Source organism: Peromyscus leucopus, chromosome 9 (genome assembly GCF_004664715.2).
Source record: "Peromyscus leucopus breed LL Stock chromosome 9, UCI_PerLeu_2.1, whole genome shotgun sequence".
Taxonomy (NCBI): domain Eukaryota; kingdom Metazoa; phylum Chordata; class Mammalia; order Rodentia; family Cricetidae; genus Peromyscus; species Peromyscus leucopus.
The window spans coordinates 5,477,466-5,496,888 of NC_051070.1; the positions used below are offsets into that span (position 1 = coordinate 5,477,466).

Consider the following 19,423-nt stretch of genomic DNA (forward strand, 5'->3'; position numbering starts at 1 on the left):
TTTGTTATTCTTACAGAGAAGCATAAAATTACAGTTATAAGTTGATGCTTGAAACATACGCTAACTTCATTAAGTTCATTTAGTACTTTAATTCTGTCATTCAATTTTAATTCAAAGAATGTGCTGCTATTGAGCTGAAATTTATAAATTTGTAAAAGTGTTTCAGGTGCATTTTATTAACAGTTTGGAAGCATAGAAAAATGCAGCTCCCTTTCTCCTCCACCCACCTACCCACCCCTTGTGTGTGTGTTTGTGTGTGTGTGTGTGTGTGTGTGTGTGTGTGTATGTGTGTGTATTTGATAGTCCATTTAGACTATCCATCTTGAAGTTTTATTTTAAATATGACTTTTCCCTATAATAGATAAATTCTTAGAACTAATAGCATAAGATATATAGGATAAATGCTATATGTAGAATATGGAAAGTCTCAGACCTTGATCAGTAAACTTAAGAGGGACAAAAATTGTATTTATGCCCAGGAACAGTGATACATAGATTTTAGAGTGTTTTCTAGGACAGTGTCTGGGAAAGCTACATAGTAGAAACATTTCCATGTGTGATTGAGAAATGTTGTATGTTCTTCAAGGAATCCCACACCCTGACTCTTCCCCTATAATTAGTGATCTACAGGAAGTTGTAGCACAAATCTTAAATGGTCTTACTTATTAATAAAAACAAACCTGGAGTCAGGTATTGGGGTGAACGCTGGAAGATCAGAGAAGCAGAACAAGCCACAGCCACCTCACCTTGCCAATTCCTCAGCTGATCCTGTTTCCTCAGACTGGAAGCCTCTGTGTCCTCATCCAGAATGAATCTCAGCTGAACTGCTGCTAAAAAGCTAAAAGCTTAACCAGCTCCATTTCCTGGTCCTCATGCCTTATATACCTTTCTGCCATCACTTCCTGGGATTAAAGGTGTGAGTCACCAGCCTGGCTGTTTCCAGTGTGGCCTTGAACTCACAGAGATCCAGATGGATCTCTGCCTTTGAAATGCTAGGACTAAAGGTGTGTGTGCCACCACTTTCTAGCCTCTGTATCTAGTGGCTGTTCTGTTCCCTGACCCCAGATAAGTTTATTAGGGTGCACAATATTTTGGGGAACACAATACCACCACAGGAAGTACATCATAGTTCTGTTTCTCAGTGATGTGATTACAGGTTGTAGCTGCCATGATTCACTTAAAGGCAATGCAGAAAATGTGTGGAGAATTAGAAACTTTTAAGGTCAACACAAAGAGGTTGTAAGAAAACACAGGATGCACAACAAAATCAGTGTGAAGACAAACAGGAAAAGGGAGACAGAGAGGATATAGAGAATGAAAATGCCCTATTACAGAGACATAGGAAGGGAGGATTTTTCTGTCAGCTTCATAATTGCCTAGTGGAGTGGAGAATGAGGAACTAATATGGCCCAATAGTTTTTGCTTATCTTTCTTTGTTCATTTTTGTAGAACTTGTTCTTTTTTAAATGTATTTTAAGTGAGAAAGAATTGTATCATTTCCCCTTCTCTCTTCCCTCCCTCCAGTTTCTCCCAAGTATCTCCCCTCCAACGACTCCCGTAACCCCTCCTCAAGTCATAGACTCCTTTTCTTTTACCATTATTGTTTTGAATATTTATACATGTTTATGTGTGCACAAATATATAAATACAACCTGCTCAGTTTGCTTTGGTTGTTTGTGTGTATATATGATTTCAGGACTGATCAACCTGCACTGGATAACTGATATTGGAGAGAAGCTACTTAACCTTCTCTGAGCTGTAATTAGTTTCCCATAGGTGGAACCCTGTAAAATTTTACCCCTTATACCTTAAAATATCCATTGGTATCCCACTGTTCTGGTCTTGTTTGTACAAACATTTCTGGGAGAGACTGTTTCACAGCAGACTTTCCTATATTCTGGCTCTTCAAGTCTTTCTGCCTCACTTTCAAGATGTCTCATGATCCACAGAGGCAGGAGTTGTGATGTAGATGTGTCCTTTGGGATCCACAGTCCATTGATCTCTGCATTGTGTCCAGTGTGGTTTTCTGTGATGTTCTCCATTTGTTCTTTGATGAGTGACTCATGGGTGTTGCAGCTGGGTAGGACTGTAATTTCTTCCCTCCAGTGGCAGCTTGCACAGTATTCTGTGGCACCATGGTGGCTAAGACCACAGCGAAGAGGCTCTCAGGTCGGACTCAGCTTGAGTCTTCTGGGTTGTGTGTCCCAAGTGGGTGTGGTGTCTTCAGCAGTAGGGTCCACCCTCAGCCTCTGAGGGGCAACCAAGGCTACCTCAGTAAGCTATATTGTTTTGACAGTCACTCAGGTATCCTGACCAACCATCTGAAAGGTTTCTCATGCTAGGTACTGGAGTTTTTGTTAGTCTATAGCTTTTGGGGAGGTTTGCATATCTTAATGGTTATTTGATTTGATTTTGTTCAGCTCTACAAATACGATCTACCTATAAGCATTAAATCTCTGGAGTCACAAACCATCAAAGCACTGCACTTTGTGGTCTTAAAGTAATAACATGCTGTAATTAGTTTCTTAGCACTAGTTACTCACTAGACTCTACAGATGCAACTTGTTTTCGCATGTTTATCAACCACTGAACCTTCAGTGTGTGATAGCTCTTAGAGCTTGGAACTCAAATATTTGTGGAACTTAATTTTAACATTGAATGAATTATAAAGTGTTGAAATTGAATTTAAAATATTCAAATTATTGAATAAATTTTAACTATTAATGTTGACCTGTCTTCCATACTCATGTATACACATGTGCATCTATACACATGAACATGTACATACACAGGTAAAAAAAAATTGTCAAACTTGATTTCCTAAAAGTTTTGACAAAGCAGAATAAAATTATTTCTTTTTTGTACATGAAGTATTTTAGATATGCTGAAATCAGAAGGAAAACTGATGAGTGGCCTTAAAAATCTTGGGCTCAGTGAAGAAGATATGAGCAAATTTTTAAAGTTGAATTCTCCTGTTTGGAACTATGACTATGTTTTAGATATTCGGCATTCTTCAATAGTGGTAAGTGCTTATGTTGTTCCTTGTCCCAAAACCTTTGAAATTTTCAAGCAGTTTAAGCATTGACATTTTTAGCATAAAACCATGTATTTGTAGTCTTTAGAATATGTGTAAGTATGAGTAAGTGCTTGGAAGAGAAAACAAATACATGGGCCCGTTCTCTCTGTACTAAGTAGCTTCACTTAGAATCATTACTCTCATTAAGAATCCTTTCCAGTAGCAGTAATAAAGCACCAAATAATTAAGATCTGGGCGATGAAAGAATGTTACCTAGACATGGTAAGAATTGCACCTTGCAGTGGCCTCCTAACTTGACATCTGTGGGCTGCAGCCTGGTGCTTATGAAATCTGGTTGTACCTTCTTTGTTGAAGCCACAGGTAGTTCATTCATTCTTTAAAGACTCTGTGGTCTCTCTCCAGCAGACGGTCAGTACCCTTCAGTTCCCAGAAGAGGTCTTTTCGATGATCTCCTATCCCACGCTTTTGCTGTTCTTCAGTTAACTCCTACTCTCTTTGACAAGTTTAGCCAAAACAACCCTTGCTGAGAGGTTTCCTGAACAATCTAGAGTTCATGGTTTTTAAGTAAACCTGCCTCAGCATAAGTTGTTTGGTAGGAGTCAGAAGACCCAGAAGTTGGGGCAGTCAGTCTCACACACAGCACTAAGTATGCTGTGCTGTTGGTTTTTATACATGCCCTGCATCAGGATATGGACTCTCCTTACATTCCTAGCTGGTTCAATGTTTTCATAATGAAGAAGTAATCTTGTTAATGTTTTCTTATCTATTAAGGTTATTATAATTTCCCCTGTAGTGGTATGATACTGGCTTCCGTCTTGTATCTAGCAGTGAGATTTAATTACCGATTTGAGTTTTCTCTTGTTTGTTGTTGTCTTATCAATCCCAGGAAACCTTATCAAGTTTGTTGTTGACCGACTTTTAGTCCCTTCTCTATGTCTCTGCTGTACTGTCCTTTATCTCTTTACCTTTGTAGAAAGGAGTCTACGTTGGTGCCTCCCTCTTGCTTTGAATTATGTATGCTGCGTTGTTTTCCCTAGGTTCTCAGGGTGAAGTTGGATAACTGACTTGACTTCATCACTTTGTAGTGTAGGTCCATAGAGCTACAGATAACCCTCAGGCTTTGCTGCTCCCTGCATTTCCTGTATTCTGTTTCCAAGAGTCTTCTAAATATCCCTGTGATTTTTTTTGACTCATTTGTTGTTGGTTAGTTTCTACATATTTGTGATGTTTCTGAAATTTTCTTGCTAATTTTAAATTCAATTCATTGTGAAATTGCATGGTTTATACCATTTCAATTTAAATTTATTGAGACTTGTTTTTTGCATGTGATACCATATATCTATCCTGTAAAATGCCTCATGTGTACTTGAAAAAAATGTATATTCTGGTAACATTGAATAGAAGACTCTTAGTTTGTTTATAGTGTTCTTCAAACCTTACTTCTTTGCTATTCTCTCTATTGTTCTGACTACTATTAAAAGTGAGACAGTTATTTCTTTATCTATATTGTCAGTCAGCTAAAAAGTGAAGAAAGAATAACCTCTTACAAGGAGGAAGTCTCACTCTCTTCACAAACTCTGTGAACACATAGCAAGTTGGAGGAAACACAGCCAGAATTTTTCCATTTTGGTTTTAGCCTCTACTTGCTTCTTACAGTTTCCAAGTGAATTAGAAGTGACAAAGCCTTTGCCTGTCTTTCTCGGGTATGTGAAAATCACAATGCTTATGGTTTTCAGGATCCCAGGGAAAGTCTCAGGACTTCTCAGTGTCTGAGTCATCTTTTCCCGTGCCAGGCTGGGTTTGGGATATTGGGTATTGGGATATTCATTATGTAAGTCAAGCTAGCCTCCTTAATGCCGAGATTACAGGTATGTACCACAATATCCTCCCTAAATGGTTGCATTTGGGCAGGGTGGGGGGTTGTTCATATGTTTTCTTTTTTTTATTTTATTTATTTATTTATTTATTTATTTATTTTTTTTTTTTTTTGGTTTTTTCGAGACAAGGTTTCTCTGTGTAGCTTTGCGCCTTTCCTGGAGCTCACTTGGTAGCCCAGGCTGGCCTCGAACTCACAGAGATCCGCCTGGCTCTGCCTCCCAATGTTTTCTTTTTTTTAATATGAGCTAGAATTTCATTAAAAAAAGCAAAGTTAAAGTTTGGCTGATAACTCAGATGTCAGGGGCTCCCTGTGTCTGTGGAGCCTTGTCCTGGCCTTTGTGAGCATTCTTTTGTCTTACTTTTAGTATCTGGCCCTCACTTGTCTCTAGTTCTTGGCACTATGGTATCTTTTTTCTCTTGAGTTTTTTGGAGGTATATTAAAGTCAGATTTTCTTTTAACTGCCAGCACCCAAATAATGACATGGAGACTTCTTATTAATTATGAAATCTTGGCCTTAGCTTAGGCGTGTTCCCAACTAGCTCTTATAACTTAAATTAACCCATTTATATTAATCTACTTTGTACCACCTGGCTCATTACCTCTCTTCAGTATAGTATGTCCGATTTCTTCTACATCTGGCTGGTTAATCCCCTGCCTCTCAGATTCTTTCAGAGTTCTGTCTCTGCCCAGAAGTCCCATCTTTCCTCTCCTGCCTAGCTATTGGCCATTTATCTCTTTATTAAACCAATCAGAAGATGCTTTAGGAAGGTGAGGTAAAACAGAGATAGATCTTCACACAGTGTGACCAAATATCCTGCAACAGTGTATTAGCTGTTCACATGTGGAATAGGAGCCAGCAAATGAATTCAGGAGTCTCTGTGACCATGTGTTCATTTCTTCCTTTCAGTTTCTTTCTCTTCTAGACCCACTCCTGCTTCCTCCAAAAAGAAAACAAAGTCATAGCAGTCTGAGAACCTTAACTATAACTTTTCTGACCAATATGGCTTCGTGTTTGAGTTCTCTTCCTCTACGTTTGGAAATGTCCTCTGGCACAAAAGTGAAGTAAAAGTAGAATTTTCCTTTCATGTCTGCTCTTCTCGAGGATTATAATGATTCCATTTTTTAATATTGCGTGGTACCCCAACTCCATGTCCATACACAGTGTTCTGTGTGTTTTCTTTAGCTTTTCTAGTGCCTTGAGGAGGGATGGTTAATATAAATACTCCATGAAAACACATGATGGGAAGCAGCTGATTGTTTTAACTACAAGACTGTGGAATGGGGAGATGGAGAGATGGCTCAGTGGTTAAGAGTGCTTTTATAAGGGACCCAAGTTCAGTTCCCAGTATCCACATCAGGTGGTTTACAACCACTTGTAGCTCGTTTCTCCAGTCCCAGGAGGATCTGCTCCTCCAGCCTCAGCAGGCATCTGCACCCACATGCACATACCTCCTCCACAACCACACGCCAACCAATACACATAACTAAAAATAAAATATTTTTTGTGTTTGAAAGCATACAATTGTCATGTGTGATATATTCTTTATTTAATTGGCTTTTTATTGTTAGAAATACAGAAAAATCTGTGTATGTTTTCACTGGCAATTTAATACAGTAAGAAAAAATCTAAATTTAAAAGTTATATAACTATTATCTTAATGTAGCTTTAACAGGTTTCTGGATTCTTTTCTAGTGGATTAATGACTTAGAAAATGATGGTTTGTATATTTCTTGGCCTACAAGTTGCTGGGAATTTCTGAAACCAGTGTTACATGGAACAGTTCCATCTATAAGGCGTAATTTTCATAATCTGGTGAGTTTGGTATTTTCCTTGTTATGTCCATGTTTTATAAAGATAACCTTCTGTTTTGATTTTCTTGCAGTTGACTAGTAGGCAAGTGTAAGGAAGAGCTTGCCTGGAGGTGGCTGTCTGAGGGGGTGGCCGTCTGAGGGGTGGCCGTCTGAGGGGTGGCCGTCTGGGGGGGTGGCCGTCTGAGGGGATGGCCATCTGAGGGGGTGGCCGTATGGGGGGTGGCCATCTGAAGCCAGGGTTTCCACTTAGTTTGCTGATTATTACTCATCTCTCATGTAGTTTTATTATAATGATATTTGTATGTCATCTCAAAGGAGTTTATAACTTTTGTGTTATATTTTAAAGTTTAGTAGTCAGGAAAAACAGATAAATGCAGATTTTTTCATAAATGTTCATTGGCTCATTGCTGTAATTCTAAATATTCAGACAGCCTTTTGGCATTTTGAAGTATGTAGAGAAACATCTAAGACTGCAGTGTTTGTGTGTTTGTTTCTCACATAGGAAGTCTGTGTCTTATTTGCTGTAAGAGTCTTCAGGAAGCAGTCATTTTTATGCTGTCTTTAAATTTTCACAGAAGAGCCAGTGAACACATGATATGAGATCTTTCACTTTGTAGAAAATATAGACTACAAAATATAGTGGATATCGCTCTGTATAAATAAAATGCTGATTGGCCAGTAGCCAGGCAGGAAGTATAGGCGGGACAAGCAGAGAAGAGTATTCTGGGAACAGGAAGGCTTAGTCAGGAGATGCTGCCAGACACTGCCATGAGTACCAACATGTAAGATACTGGTAAGCCACGAGCCATGTGGCAAGGTATAGATTTATAGAAATGGGTTAATTTAAGATAGAAGAACTAGATAGCTAGAAGCCTAAGCCACTAGGCCAAACAGTTTAAATAATATAAGAGTCTCTGTGTTTATTTTATAAGTGGGCTGCAGGACTGCCGGGGCTTGGTGGGAGCTGGAGAAAAGCTCTCCAGCTACAATTGTGGATCCATAAAGAATATCTTGGCCGGGCAGTGGTGGCGCACGCCTTTAATCCCAGCACTCGGGAGGCAGAGCCAGGCGGATCTCTGTGAGTTCGAGGCAAGCCTGGTCTACCAAGTGAGTCCCAGGAAAGGCGCAAAGCTACACAGAGAAATCCTGTCTCGAAAAACCAAAAAAAAAAAAAAAAGAATATCTTGAATCTTTCTAAGATTTCATGTATAATTATATTTAATATGTAACCATAATAAATCTTCATAAATTATGAAATTTTTGTTTATTTGAGGTAGAAATTTTTGAAATCTTATATCTTGAATTTCATGCTTTAAATTGCAGAAATTAGACTACATTTAAATTTCATGAAAATTCTAAAGTCCTAGAATAATGATTATGTTTGTTCTTCTAGGTTCTGTTTATTGACCCTGCTCAAGAATACACCCTGGACTTCATAAGATTGGCAGAATTTTTTTATTATAATGAAATGCCTCTTAGGTGATTATAAATTGATATTATTAAAGTAAACCTATTGTTGCTTACAATGTGTATAGAGACGTTGGATGTGGCACTGAAATCAGTCTCACACTGGGAACATAGCTTGGGGTGTGAAGTATCCTACGCCTTCATCAGAGCTGCACAGTATTCATCTTCTATATCTGTTGGCTCTCTGAGGGAATAATGTGGTCCCTGGAAACTGATTAGAACCACTAGAGTGTTTGACATTCTTCAGGACTGTACTAGCTGTGAGGATTTGGGTGAATAGGCATTATAATCAAACTTTTCAAATACTAGTCCCTTTTCTATATCTCATATAGTTCCTCCATGTAGATGTCATAGTATAATATTTAAAGTAGTAATTTATTGTTGTTCAAGAGATAGTTGTAGCATTTCTTATTCATCCTCTTTCCCTAGAATTGGTTTTGTGTTCATTCTTAATGTTGATAATGAAGTTGATGGAACAACAGATGCTGGAGTTGCTCTTTGGCGAGCTTTCAATTATATTGAAGAAAAATATGATGTATCAGAAGCATTTATCTCCATGACGCATGTGAGTTTATGTACTACATATAGTTTTTCTGAATAAATAATTTTCTTGTATCATTATATTTATTATTATATCATTTTAAATATTTGAAAATGTTTCTGGAAATTAGTACAGATAAATTTGATTCCCCAACAGTAAAATATATGCCATTGTCACAATTTTATAAGCAGGCAACTGCGTCTCTATCAGAGTATATCAATTTACTTAGGTTAATCTAACCTTGTAAGAAATTTAAATTGTATATGTCTGAACTAGAGAAAACATTAACAGATAATGATTTTTTGAGGACTTCTGAGCCATGCTTTGAATAAAGTCATTAGTGCAATGATTAAAGATACTCTCAGGCAGTGGTTCTCAACCTTCCTAATGCTACAACTCTTTAATACAGTTCCTCATGTTGTCGCAGCAATACAATTATTTTGTTGCTACTCCATAACTGGAACTTTGCTACTGTTATAAATCATAATGTGAATGCCTGATATGCAGGATATGTGACACAGACTGCAAACCAATGCTCTAAATGATCACATATGTAATAAATGCTTCCTATACAGTTTCAAAGGACGAGATCACTGAGTGACAGCAAGCTGAAGGAAGATAATACCAAGTCTGCAAAGATACTATAAAGAAGAGTTAGAAATTGCTAAGACCCCAACTAAGGGGAAATAACAAATGAGAGTATCTTGTGAATAGGGTTTTAAATCATTTAGTACAGTCTGTAGAGTGGCTCACATATTTAGCCTTGCTTTTATGCTGCTTTGTACTAAAATAGTTGTTGTCTAAGAGTTTGCTGATAATCATGGAAGATAATTAAAATGCATGTGATGGTTAAATATCCCATTGTGGGGCAGCTTTCTCTGAAAGATAGTGCTATGTACATGTGTCAATAATACATCTATCTTAATTTTACTAACTTATTGGTTGCTATAAGGGTTTATAAGAGACTTGGTCAAATTTACTTAGACATTTGATTAATATCCATCTATATTGTTCTAAAATGATTCATATTATATTAAAAACTGAAACAAGATTTATTCTGAGTATGGAAATATATTGTAAAGAAAATCCACGAATTCCTAAGAACCTTATTTTAAAAATCCATGTCATTAAAACATCACTGAGAAAGTAATGACCTTACCAGTACCCAGCCTATTATATGATAATGTCACATTAGAAATTAATGTGTCTGTCATAGTTTGTGCCCATCACTTGCATTTGAATTGTCTATAATAATGCATATATTCAGAATAATGCTATAATTTCTTAGAAAACCACATTACACTTAAAACCAAGGGCTTCATGCTTAGAACTGCATTTGAATCATAAAACAGGATCAGTAACATCTTTTTAAATTATACTATATTTTTATTATTTAAACTGATTTTTAATTTAACTATATTTTGATCATATTCTTCACCTCCCTCAAGATCTTCCCGATCCTTTCCCCATCTCTACCCACCCAACTTTTAAGTTCTTTCTCCAAAGCTCAACAGTAATACCTTACTAAAGGAAGACGTGAGAGCTGGGGAGATGGCTAAGTGGGGAAGTGGTCACTGCATGCAGATGAGGACCTGACAACCACAAAGAAACTGTGCTTGTCAGTGCCCAACTGAACCCCATTGCTTGTACTGCGACAAGAAGATCTCAGAGTCTCGCTGACCTGCCAGCCTAGCCAAGAGTGAGCTCCAGGTTTAGTGTGGAGAACAAAGGAAGATACTCCAAGTTTGTCTCTGGCCTCCACATCTATACACACCAGCACGCTGACCCACACAAATGCATGCACATACATGTATATACCACACACCACTTTTAAAAAGGAGAGATGAGAAGAAATGAGAGGTATGCAGGTGTTCTTAGAACATTTGAGAAGAGGAAAGTAAGGTATTTACTGAAGAGAGACCATCTAGTAGTGAGGTATTTACTGAAGAGAGAATATCTAGTTGTTAGGTATTTACTGAAGAGAGAATATCTAGTCATAAGGTATTTACTGAAGAGAGACCATCTAGTCATAAGGTATTTACTGAAGAGAGAATATCTAGTCATAAGGTATTTACTGAAGAGAGACCATCTAGTCATAAGGTATTTACTGAAGAGAGACCATCTAGTCATAAGGTATTTACTGAAGAGAGACCATCTAGTCATAAGGTATTTACTGAAGAGAGATTATCTAGTTGTTAGGTATTTACTGAAGACCAATCAGAAGTGAAAATGAAGCAGTTCTGAAATATCATTTAAAATATTTTGCAAATACATTTTAATAAAGTTATTACAATTATTGTAATTTGATTGAAATACAATATAAGTTATCATTTTGAAAGTTATATAATATTTTAAATATTTACTAAAAGATAATATATGATGTAAGTGATCTGTTTACCTGGATAAAATGTACATATTTAGTACCTTTAGAATTAAGCCACAGGACAGGCGATTGTAGCTTGGTAGATAGAATACTTGCCTGCTGTACATGAAGCCCTGAGTTTAACCCCAGCACTGCAAAAATCAGATGTTTTACATGCCTGTGTCCCAGCACTAGGGAAGGCAGATGACATTAGTTCCAGGTTGTCCTTGGCTACATGGTGAACTTGAGGCCAACCTGGGGGTACCTGTGTTTACAAAACATGAAAAACATGTTTTTATTTTGCAAATACAATTATATTCTTAGAGAAAAAACTAATTGTTGTAAAAAGAAATATATCTCTGTTTCCACAGATGTACGAAGAAGTGAAGGGTCATCGTGTACTCACTGTGGATAACGTGAAGAACATTCTTCAAAATAAATCCCCTTATGCTGACATTTTGGATATTTTGGGACCCCATTCCAAATATGACAGAAGAAGAACGGTAAGATTGGACGTTGTATAAAGGGAGGTGCCAGGCACAGAGTGACACCACAGAATCTTCTGCCATGTGGATCTGAGCTACAGGGCTCATAGCTGCAGAGTACAGAGGTGGTCACCAGCGAGTCCTGGGAGGCAGGAAGACATGGGAGGACATCAGTGAAGACTACTACACTTCAGTTAGACCAGAAGAGTAAGATTGAGAGACCTGTTAAAACAGTGCAGGCCAGAAGAGAGCATCAGATCCCATTATAGATGGCTATGAGCTATCATGTGGTTCCTGGGAATTAACTCAGGACTTCTGGAAGAGCAGCTTGTACTCTTAATTAGCTGAGCCATTGCACCATCCCCAATTTCAGCTTTTCATATCCAGCATTTGAGATGCCTGTGAACTTCCCAATATATGAAATGATACATTGAAAATATGTGGCTATAGGTCAAAAGAGACATATTTTGTCACTTGTTTATATTTGGTCATTAACATTTTGGAATACATAAGTTGCTTAGTTAGAAGTTGTAGATTGGAGGGGAAAGGCAGGCCTGTACTTCCAGCGGGGATGTCCTCTTAAAGTGAATGCACATGCATGAGGGCGGGGAGATGGCTGGGGTGGTAAAGTGTCTGGTCTGCAAGTGCGAGGACCTGAGTTCAGATCCATGATCCCACATTGAGGAATAAAAAGCTGACAATGGCAGCACATGCCTGGGGAGCAGCGTGACAGGCAGGTCCCTGGGGCGCATTGGCCAACCAGTCCAGCCAGACTGGTGAGCACCAGGTTCAGTGAGAGACCTTCTCTCAATTTTGTTTTAAAACAGGTAGAAAGCAATTGAGAGAAGATACCCAGCATTAACTTTTGATCTCTATACCCATGCACCTGTGCTCATACATGCACCCATAACAAAAGCACTCACATGTGTGCACACACATACACACAAACACAGACACCAATAAGAGGAAGGGGCAGTGAAGCAGGCATTTATCTGCCCAGAAGATTTCCCATAAACATGACATCAGAAGCATCCTTGTCACCCCGCCTGTTTTCCTCCTTCATGCCCTGCAGAGTAGATAGTTTCACTGTTGTTGCAGACACCTCTGCTGCAGGTGTGGTAGACATCCTGAGCTTTTGTTTTCCTTTGCATCCTCCCAAGCAGTCATCAAGTTGTGCAGGTCTGCCTGTTAAATATCCCTGACAACTGTCCTTGCCCACTGCCACACCGTTGTGGTTTTCATGTGGTTTCCCATACAACTGCAGTGGATTCCAGCTCATTGTTTCCAGTGTTGCTGTTGAGCTCTCTTTAAAATAAGTAATACGGCCATACATTTGTCATCAAACCTTCATTCAGATAATGTTGCTCATGTCATTGGTACCTGTGGGAACTTTAGTCACACTGTAAGTTCATTTAAGGGATGGTATTCTTATGCATTCATCAGCATTTAATATAGCAGATACCCAGTAAACGCAGACATAGTACAGTAATGTATTATGAAGAGCTCAGACTCCTGGTCAGACACATCTGGGTACAGTTGAAGTTCTAAAATATGATAGCCATTTGACATTGAAAATGACTTACTCTGCATCTGTCCCATCACATGCAAAGTGATAGAATAATGCTAGGTGTTGGATATCCCTACTCTGAATTTCCAAATACTTTGGAATCCAAAAACATTTGATCATGATTCAGCATTTGGATCTTGAATAAAAAGTATTGATAGAGTCTGAAAATATTTAAGAGTCTAAACACTTGTGATTCTATATCAGAAAAGGAACACTTTATGCTTGTTTCTTAGACTTCGTGTGAGAATGTTGGTTCCAACAATAATCCTGACACTTGGTGTCGAATGTTGTATGAATGACTTATTCACCAAGGCTCTCTGTGACTCTCGGATCACAGAGCAGACAGTACCATATATATCATATTATAGTTATTGCCATTACCTAAATGCCATGTTCTGACTTCCCTTCTAGTTCATGCTCTGCTGTCCCTTCACTTGGACTGTCTTTCTCCATTTTGTCTTCCTGGGACATTTTTATTCATCTTCTAAGGCTTTCAGTGTCATTGTCTGACAGGAGCCTTTACTTATCCTTTCCTCTTCATGCTCAAACTTGTTAAATGATCTTTTGTGGACCCCCTTGGAACCTTGCTTTAATTTGTAAGTATTCGGTAAACTTCTTGAGGAACAACATTCAGTTATAGTTTCAGTATGGGTAATGTAATTCTCATGGACTGAATCAAGATGTGTTTATCAAATAAATGAATAATAAAATAGTTTGTACTATAGATAAATGTTTTGGTTTTAAGTAAATGTCATATGTAACAACAAGGATCAGCAAGACCATCACTGCTTTATATTTTGTAAATAACTTTTGGGACAGCCAAAAAAATGTTCTCATGAATTGTCTGTGAGTCTCCTGCTTACAACAGAGTTCATTGCAGCAGAGATAAAATGTTGACAAAGCCCAAATTATTCACAAGCTGACCCTTGACAGAAAACACTTTATTATTCTTGCTCTATGTGGGTAGAGAGTTTCCTTTTGCATGCACAGGTATAAATAACAAAATGGACAATTTTTCCTATGACATAAAAATATAGCACTGTTTCTGTTTCTCTCATTTATTTTTCAAATAACCATATTTTATTTTTCACTTGGTATTTTTAATAAATAGGCAGGAACAAGCTTTTATAAGATGACTGGCCTAGGTCCTTTGCCTCAAGCTCTTTATAATGGTGAACCCTTTGACCTCAAAGAGGTGAGCACTGAAGAGCTGAAAGGGGCTGTTCTGGGAAAAATGATGGATGCGTTTGTGTATCTGCAGAGAGATGTTTTCATGGTAGGTACCCAGTCACAAAACATGACACAAATGATATTTACAATTATACTGAACATTTTTAAAGATTTATATGTATTGGTGTTTTTTTCTGAATATGTATCTGTATGAGGGTGCTAGATCCTCTGGAATTGGAGTTACAGACAGTTGTGAACTGCCATGTGGGTGCTGGGAATGGAACCCAGGTCCTCTGGAAGAGCAGCCAGTTCTCTTAACTATTGAGCCATCTCTCCAGCCCTCATATTGAAAATTTTAATAAGTTGTATAAAAGTTTTCATCCTGATCATTTAATAATTAAAAATTAAATTTATCAGATATATAGGTACATGAAAAATTGATTAGTTAGAATATTTATAATTTTATAAGAAAGCTTATTATATTAACCCTAAATTATATGCTCATAAAATTTATTTTAAATTAAGTATATTTACATGAATTACATAACAACATTGTACATATAAATTGTCCATATTAATAAAGTGATACTTTTCTATTTTAGGGCACATTAAATGATGAAATCAATGCAATTGATTTCCTGATGGATAAGAATAATGTTGTACCCCGTTTAAATTCTTTGATTTTGCACACTGAACCACAGTACCTTAATTTATTATCTTCATCAGGTAAATAGCCATTCTTGTACTGTCCTGCAAATGCATGCTGTGAATGTTTCAGTAATTTGTTATAAAACCCTTGTTGTTTCAGTAACTGCTGACATTGAAGATTTCTCTACTTTCTCTTTCTTGGACTCACAAGATAAGAGTGCTGTGATAGCAGAAAGCATGCAGTATTTAACCCAAGAAGGTAATGAGCATTGTTCTGCAGTTTATTCCTAACGTAATGAAAACATAACTTTAGAAAGGCACTTGCATGACAAATGTTATTATATTTCTTTTTTTGACTAGGGGCTTGGATTTCAATTTGTCAGTTTATAATTTGTTACAATTGAATGGTTATTAGAATTGGAGAAATGTCCCTCTTACCCTCATTAATCATATATGTAGCAGGGGTTCATTTGTGGCCTTTTGCTTTTTTTAAAACAAGTATGTTACCCTATCTTTACCATTTAAAGAAAGTAATACAACCTATTCAAAGCTATTTTAATGAATCCATGAATAGAAATGCAATTTCTATATTAGAATAGATAATGGTGTTTCTACTTTATAATTTAGTGTTTCTACTTTATAATTCAACAAAATCTGGATGTCTTGATAAAGTTGGGGATCACAACTGGAAAAGGAGAGACCAAGACAGTAGCACATTTAGACGTAAGGCTCAAGGTTAGAGAGAGAGGTCTGCAGCCAGCCTCAGCTGAATGTTCAAATAGGTGAATAGAATGTGCTCAGCTTGGGTGTGCATCGTCTGCTCTGCTTTGAGGTTTCTCTGTTTTGTGATGTTTCCTCTTTTTATTTTAATTGAAATGGATTTTTTCATACAATGTATTCTGAGCATGATCCCCTCTTCCAACCCTCCCAGGTCTTCCCCACCCACCCACCCACAGCCTCATTCCTTCTTCATCTTCCTCATTACAAAACAAACAGGCAGTTTTCAAAAGATGAAAAAAAGAAAAAGAATATAAAATAAAAACAGACAAACCTGAACAGCACAGAAAGCACAAGAAACACATAGAGATTCAGAGACACACATTACATATTGGCATGCACAGGAATCCCCTAAAAACACAAAATCTGAAACTGTAATATATAGGCAAAAGACCTATAGGATAAGGGGGGAAAGGAAGAAAAATGCCCAGACAAAGCATTATGAGGCAAAAAAAAAAAAAAAATACCTCCAAAACTACCATTGAATTCATTTTGTGTTGGCCATCTATTGCTGGACATGGGGCCTGGCCTTGAAAGTGGTATATATACTCCATGAGACTCCATTGGAAGAAGCTAACTTTTCTATGTGAGTGGTTATCAGTTAGAAATAGCTCATGAGTTTGGGATTCAGGCTTGTATGTCTGCTTCCACTCTCAGCTCTAAGACACTACGAGGACCCCTATGCAGGCCCAGTGCATGCTGACTCAGTCTCTGTGAGTTCATATGTGCATCGGTTCTGCTGTCTTTAAAAGGCCTCATTTCCTTGGAGTTCCTCATCCCTTCTGGCTTTTGTAGTCTTTCCAGCTCCTCTTCTGTAGGGTCCTCCTGAGCCCAGAGGGGAGGGATTTGATGGAGACATCCCATTAAGATGGAGTATTCCAAGGTCTCTCACTCTGCCTAATGTCTGGCTCTGGGTCTCTGTATTTCTTCCCATCATATTGCAGGAGGAAGTTTCTCCGATGATGACTGAACAAAATACTGACCTATGAGTATAGAAGGATGTCATTTGGAGTCATTTTGTTGCTACATTTCTTGAGCAGAACATTAATATTTGTTTTTTTCCCCTAAATCACTGACCCATCTATTCTCAGATTCTTGGCCACCTGAACAGTGTCGAGGAAGGGTCTCAGCTCGTGGAGTGGGACTTAAATCCAATTATGTATTGGGTGGTTATCCCCACAAGTTTTGTGCCATGATTTTACTAGTGCATCTTGTATACAGCTCATCATTGTAGATCACTGGGTTTGTAACTGAGTTGGTGTGGACATCTCTCCTTTGGTAGTGTGCAGGATACCTTCTAGTACCCTGAGTACTCATCAGTATAGGCAAAGACTCTAGGTAGGCACCAGCTTGACCTCTTCATGTTCACTGAGCTGTCTTTAGCAATAGAGTTTGTGAAGAGCAACCAATACCCAGGATGGTTTGGGGATTCCCATGGAACCCCTTTGGCCAGCAACTCCATTAGATATAATCCAGTGCCACAGCGGGAGTCTTCATTTGGTGATGAGAGATGTCTAGCTGGGGTTCTTTCTTTCCCATTATTCAGTGATTTCATTTATGTCACCTTCATATACGTGTGTGTGTGTATGTATGTATATACTTCGTGTGTGTGTGTGTGTGTGTGTGTGTGTGTGTGAAAGCTTCTACTATATTAGGTACCATAGTACCCCTCAAATGGCTCTTAATTTTAGCTGTCTCCAACAGCTGTTGAGCCTCCATGGGACCGGACTAGGCCCTCTGCATAAGTGAGACAGTTGTGTAGCTTGATCTGCTTAAGGGGCCCCTGGCAGTGGGATCAGGATCTATTCCTGGTGCGTGAGTTGGCTTTTTCGAGCCCACTACTTATGGTGGGACACCTTGCACAGCCTTGATGCAGGGGAAGGGGCTTAGACCTCCCACAACAGAATGGACCAGGCTCTCCTGACTCCCCATGAGAGGCCTTACCTTGTTAGAGGAGGGAATAGGAGATGGGCTGGAGGGGAAAGGCTAGGGGCAGGAGGAGGGAAGAGATGGGGATCTGTGGTTGATACATAAAATGAATAAAAAATTTCTTAATAAAAACTTATCTGTCTTTCCCCATCTTCCCTCTTCCCTCCCCTTCCCTGTTTGATCCTCCCATACTAGTCCCTGCTCCTTCCATCCATAACTGTCTGTTCTATTCACCCTTCTTAGAATGATCCAATTCTCCTCCCAGTCTCTTACCTAACCTCTGTAGTTCTACAGATTGCATCTTGGTTATCATTGATTTAACAGCTAATAGCTACAGAGAAACAAATACATGCCATATTTCTCTTTCCGGTTCCAAGCTGACTCACTCCAGGTGATTTTTTTTCTAGTTCCATCCATTTACCTGCAGATTTCATGATTTTATGTTTTTAATGGCTGGGGTTATATTTCATTGTGTAAATATACCACATTTCCTTTATCCATTCTTCTATTGAGAGACATCTAGGTAGTTTTCACTTTCTAGACATGAATAGAGCAGGAATATCTGGGCAAGTGCCCATGTGATAGCATGAAGCATCTTTTGGGTTATGTCCAAAAGTTGTATTGATGACTGTTGAGGTCCATCTTCCTGAGGAACCACTGCACTGGCTTCCACAGTAGCTACAAGTTTGCACTCGCACTAGGAATGGAGGAGTGGTCTCCATATTCCACATCCTTGCCAGCATGACTGTTGACATGTTTGATTGAGCTTGGCCAAGCTGGCAGGTGAAAGATGAAATCTCAAAGTAGTTTTGATTTGTATTTCCCGGGTTACTAAAGATGTTGAACATTTCTTCAAGTGTTTCCTTGCAATTTGAGTTTTCTCTTTTGAGAATTTTCATTTAGAGTTTAGATCTATCTGTACTGCATTTTTAAACTGGGTTATTTGTTTTCTTGGTAATCTAATTTTTTGAGTTCTTTATATATTTGGAATATGAGCCTTCTCTTAGATGTGTAGGTGGTAAAAATCTATTGCCATTCTGTAGGCTGCCACTTTGTCCATACAGTGGTGTCCTTTGCCTTACAGAAGCTTTTCAGCTTCATGAGGTCCCATTTATTAATTTTTGATCTTACTGCCTATGCTAATGGTGTTCTGTTGAGAAAGTTGTCTCCAGTATTAATGAATTCAAGGTCATTCCCAACTTTCTCTTCTGTTGGGTTCAGTGTATCTTGTTTTATGTTGAGAGGTCTTTGATCCATTTGGAGTAAGTTGAATTTTGTGCAGGTTGATAAGTATGGATCTACTTGGATTCTTCTACATACAGCCATCAGTTTTACTAGCACCGTTTGTTAAAGATGCTGTCTTTCTGGCTTCTTTGTCAAAACTCTATTGTCCATAGGTATGTGGATTTATGTATGATGTTCAATTCTTTTTGTTTGTTTATTTGGTTGGTTGGTTTTGGTTTTTCAGGACAGGATTTCTCTGTGTAAAAACTCTGATTGTCCTGGAACTCACTTTGTAGACCAGGGTGTCCTGGAACTCACAGAGATCCACCTGCCTCTGCCTCACAAATGCTGGGATTAAAGGCATGCGCCACCACCTCCTGGATCTGGGTGTTCAATTCTTCTCTATTGATCATTTTCTGTTTTTGAGCCAATACCACGCTCTTTGCTATTACAGCTTTGTAGTACAGTTTGAGGTTTGGGATGGTGATACCTCCCACAGTTCTTTGGTTATTCAAGATTGCTTTA

General features: G+C 38.3%; 1 protein-coding gene across 6 annotated transcripts in view; it reads left to right on the forward strand.

Annotated features, from left to right (window-relative positions):
* Uggt2 (UDP-glucose glycoprotein glucosyltransferase 2) overlaps window positions 1–19,423 on the forward strand; it is a 128,926-nt gene that overhangs the window by 27,667 nt on the left and 81,836 nt on the right. For all 6 annotated transcript variants that reach the window (XR_003734424.2, XM_037208322.1, XM_037208321.1 and 3 more), the window contains 8 exons: window positions 2,872–3,022; window positions 6,610–6,729; window positions 8,122–8,207; window positions 8,625–8,760; window positions 11,470–11,601; window positions 14,262–14,426; window positions 14,923–15,046; window positions 15,129–15,227. Coding sequence is in view for 5 of the 6 variants with exons in the window: in XM_037208322.1 (XP_037064217.1) it covers window positions 2,872–3,022; window positions 6,610–6,729; window positions 8,122–8,207; window positions 8,625–8,760; window positions 11,470–11,601; window positions 14,262–14,426; window positions 14,923–15,046; window positions 15,129–15,227 (1,013 nt within the window). In the remaining variant the exon portion in view is untranslated. The remainder of the gene's footprint in view (window positions 1–2,871; window positions 3,023–6,609; window positions 6,730–8,121; window positions 8,208–8,624; window positions 8,761–11,469; window positions 11,602–14,261; window positions 14,427–14,922; window positions 15,047–15,128; window positions 15,228–19,423) is intronic.